Source organism: Anoplophora glabripennis, unplaced genomic scaffold, assembly GCF_000390285.2.
Source record: "Anoplophora glabripennis isolate ALB-LARVAE unplaced genomic scaffold, Agla_2.0 scaffold61, whole genome shotgun sequence".
NCBI classification, from domain to species: Eukaryota; Metazoa; Arthropoda; class Insecta; order Coleoptera; family Cerambycidae; genus Anoplophora; species Anoplophora glabripennis.
Genome location: NW_019416237.1, coordinates 123,821 through 128,159, shown reverse-complemented (window position 1 = coordinate 128,159; position 4,339 = coordinate 123,821). Strand labels below are relative to the sequence as shown.

General features: G+C 30.1%; 1 protein-coding gene across 1 annotated transcript in view; it reads right to left on the bottom strand.

Moving 5' to 3' along the window:
• The window catches only part of LOC108917746 (1-acylglycerol-3-phosphate O-acyltransferase ABHD5), an 18,980-nt gene continuing 14,641 nt past the window's right edge, over positions 1 to 4,339 (bottom strand). Inside the window, exon 7 of the mRNA XM_018724497.1 lies at positions 1 to 1,033. Within this exon, the coding sequence (XP_018580013.1) occupies positions 851 to 1,033 (183 nt within the window). The 3' untranslated portion in view covers positions 1 to 850. The remainder of the gene's footprint in view (positions 1,034 to 4,339) is intronic.

The following is a 4,339-nucleotide window of genomic DNA, read 5'->3' as shown; positions in this document are numbered from 1 at the left end:
TTCTTTATCACAGTTTTCTGCTGAGTTATCGATAAAATATATAAAAAACAGTTTGTTTTTTTAACTTACATTTAATGTGATTTAATATTTTCGTCAAATGATTCATGGATGTTTATAAAATGGCAGCATAAACATGATAACATTGTGTGTATTATAACAATTTTTTATTGCATAATATATATTTAAACGTTATAAAACTAAAAAAAAAGTGGACTGACCTAAGAATTTAATATTGTAAATATGTATGGATTCTAAATACAATATACCTGTATAAATACAAAATTGTGTCACATAATCAATTAAATACATATAAACTTGTATTAATTATAAAGCTATATTGTTTTGAAATACAAACCTTAGAGAAATATTACAATCGTGTAATATTTTAAAGATCTAAAAATTAAAAATAAAATTTTTGTACAAAAATATTTCATTTAGTGACACAATTCTTGTTGATTATTATTCATATATTTTCTTGGCTTCCATTATTTGTTTATTTAAAAAACGATTAATATCTTTATATTGCTTAAATACAACCTTGAATCATCCCACAACCACAAATTAATTTTAATAAATACGATAATACGATATAACAAAATAAATAGGTCACATCTTAAAATATGTAGCGTCACTGAACAATGACAATAAATTAAAAATAAAAATTATATATATTTGGTGTGAAGTTAATTCTCCTTAGCTTATTTACAAAAGTACATAAATATACGATTTCTCATTGAAACTATGTCTTAATAAAATATCAAAATTTTGTATCTTTAAAGAATGAAATTAATATATACAAAAAGAATTAAGGAAATATTATTACAGATGAATTTAATGCGTTTAAAAAACGTCAGTGTCTATTATTTGAATCTGATGCATTGCTTTCTGCATCCGATTCGCCCCCACTATCGGGGGGCATCAGAGCTAGATTATTTCTCGATACACCATCGCTGTAATTACAAGCATCTAAGACAATTTGATTGAATGCTTCTGGTTTGTCAGCGTAAACATGATGGCCAGCTCCACTAACAACCTACAAATATTAAAATTAAAATAGCCGCGTTCTTTACTTTGAGGATGGGGTAAAATTCAATTCATTTGGATAATATTAAATTTAGCCTGTATTTTTCGTTGCTTGAACAAATGAATATGTGTTACAAATATACAATGTGTCCCAATGTTCCATGTACATGCAACAATTTCAGAAAGCAACTTGGCAACTATCAATAATGGATAATAATCTAATTTTAGAAAGTTGTATCTAACCGACATAAATTTCAACAAAAATTAAAAATTTTTTTTAGTTTAGACCGCTTCTGAATTGAAAGAGAAAGAGGCTGTATTTACACATAAATATTACAGCAAATTTCATGTATTTCCTTTTGAAAAATACTTAGTAAATGAAAACCCAAGTGATTTCCCCAGCAAAGTTGTGAATATATGTTTTTAGTTTTTTATAATATCTCAAAAAATAATGATGGAATCGTCTTACTCTCAATAGGACTTTTGTAGATAATAAAAAAACTTATAAAATGGTTTTTTGTGCGACCCAATCGATTAATTTTTTACAGAGAAAATCCGGAAAAACCTCTAAGAGACCTTTTTTCAAAAATTCATAACCGTCAAATTTGAAGCAGGAAAAACAATAGTGCGGAAAATGACAGATAATAATATGTAGTTTAATCATGCGCAAGATGGTTTCTGTCCGATGCATAGTTTTTGCACAATTGCATTATAAACAAATTAGGGTATTTTTTTGCATATCGTGGTGATTTAGCAAAAATGGTCCGATTTAAATTCTGAAAATGGCATCTGAAAGTAGATGACAAAATCTCCAATTTGTATATCTCGGATTTACGCCTGGGTGATGGGAAATATGCTAAAAATGCCCTTGAAAGTTGCCCGAATGATTGAAGTACCCAGTACCGCTACCCGACTCTTTTGAAAAAACGTCATGGCTTACTAGATAATTGAAAAAATCCGAATTCGGCAAATTCTATCAGATGCGTGTAGCTCCGTTGCTATTTAGTTTACAACAAAATTAAAATTACAAAGTTTCAGTTATTTGCAATGTTAATAACACAGTGTGATCAAATTGTTTGTGTGCTTTTCAAGTTATAACATAAACTTTTTTAAACTTAAACCATAACTAGAAAACAATGGAAGAACTGCAGTTGTTTTTAACTTTTCAACTTTTGTTTGGGTGAAATTTATGTTTTCTTAGTACTCTCACGACAGTTCTCTGCGACGTACCTTCTTCTAATGCAATTTGCCGTGTTGAAATTGAGGGATTTTGTGTACATTTACTTCCGCAGGTTCATTTATGTTGTTTTCTCTGTTTTTTGGTTTACAGAAAGAACCACATTGTCCCAAATTGTCATAAAGTCTTCTGAATGTAGGTAGACTAGGCTGTCGACGATCAAAATATTGTTCGAAGTATTGCTGTGCAGCTCAAACATAGTTTTTATCACAACGAATATAACACTCAGTATCATGCTTTTCCTCATTTGAAAAATTCATTGTCTTTAGCAATTGAAACGACTTTTAAGATTTTAAGAAAGAAAAGTAACTGTCAAATAATGCTACAGTAATTAAAAGCCTTGTAATAAACATTTCCATTGTTTTCACAGCCATCTACGTCATCAAACAATTGAAAAGTTAAAAACGGCTGCAGTTCTCCCATTTTTCAAAATAATCATACCAAATAATATATCGTTGGAAAGCATAAAAAATAAATTTTTTTCTAGCTCATAGCTATGGTTTACATTTAAAAAACTTGAAGTTTATGTTATAACTTGAAAACGAAAGTGCACACGAACAATTTGACAACACTGTCTTATTAACACTGCAAAAACTTGAAACTTTAATTTAAAATTTGTTTGCAAAATAAATAGCAACGGAATTACACGCATCTGAAGGAATTAACCAAATTCGGTATTTCCAAATATCTAGTCAGCCATGACGTTTGTTCAAAAATAAATAACATTTAATAAGGATCATAAAACTGCACATTTTTCCTCATTTAAGCTTTTTTGTATCTCTGCTATTTTCCCCGATCCCTACACTAAACATCGAAAAAAACACTGTGTAGATACATGCACCAATGGCAGAGATATGGGAAAATGCTGTCGCTGAAAACTGTAGAAATTCTACGCTACTGGATATTTTGGAAATTTGATCACTACTTGTAACTTCCATGTAGCATTTCCAAGAAGAAAGATGTTTTATGTGACAACTGACAAACAAACCATTTTCGTTTTTTTTTTTTCTACAGAATGTTGTAAAATGGCTTTAGAACTATTCGTTCCCCAACCCCAAAAAAATTGCATAGGATATTTTTTTTGCTAGAAAACAACACTAATCATGACAAGTTTTAAAAAATTCAATGGTGTATGAATTTTGTAATTTATTAGAGATAGCAAGACATAAAAAAGAAATGGTGCCAATTATTTCCTCAGTTATCATGATTACATTACATTGTATTTAAAATCGAAAATGATTTGTATTTCGAATACACTGAAAGATAGCCTTTTACATCGAATACACTGAAAGGTAGCCTTTTACATAGAAACACCTTATACATAAAAGTAAAAAATATCAGAATTTTCAAAATATCCTGTAGGTTTTTAATGAAAATAATGCCTGGTATCTCCACCACTGGTACCCATATTTATATGAGTCTTTGAAGTCTGTGGATTTATACCTTAATATTAGGTACATCAATTATCTCGAAAATTATCAATTTGCAACCCTTTTGGTTTAAAATTGTTTGATTGTGCACGAAGCACCTTCTGATATTATATCCTTTTGCCTGCCCTGGCAGACAGGATTATTACGGGGCACTGATTGATTTTGTTAATGAAACCCTTGGCTTGATCTTTCACTTATTTAATGATATAATAAGTTCTCACAAGGTGTCTTAACACTACTCTAACCTAAACTCATCTGTCTATATGTGTGTAGGGCTTGTGTGCCCACACCCTCGCTTTCGTCCCACAACCCAAAACAATGAAGAGGGGGGGTTGGCCGGAACCTTATGGCGCATGGCGAAACACTACTTTTTATTTTATTTTATTAGTATCACAATAAATTCCAAGTAATTTGGCACTAGCTTTCTGTACTGGTTTATCAAAAGTAAATAATAAATTCTGTGTCTTGGTATTGTTTAATTTTAATAGATTTGATCAAAACCAATTTTTAGCAGTCAGTACACAGTCATTACTCAATTTTGGACATGGGCTGACCAGAGTCGTATCATCAGCAAACAAAATACATGAATTTTCACCAATGGAAAAAGGCAAATCGTTAATATAAACGAGAAACAAAATTGGACCTAAAA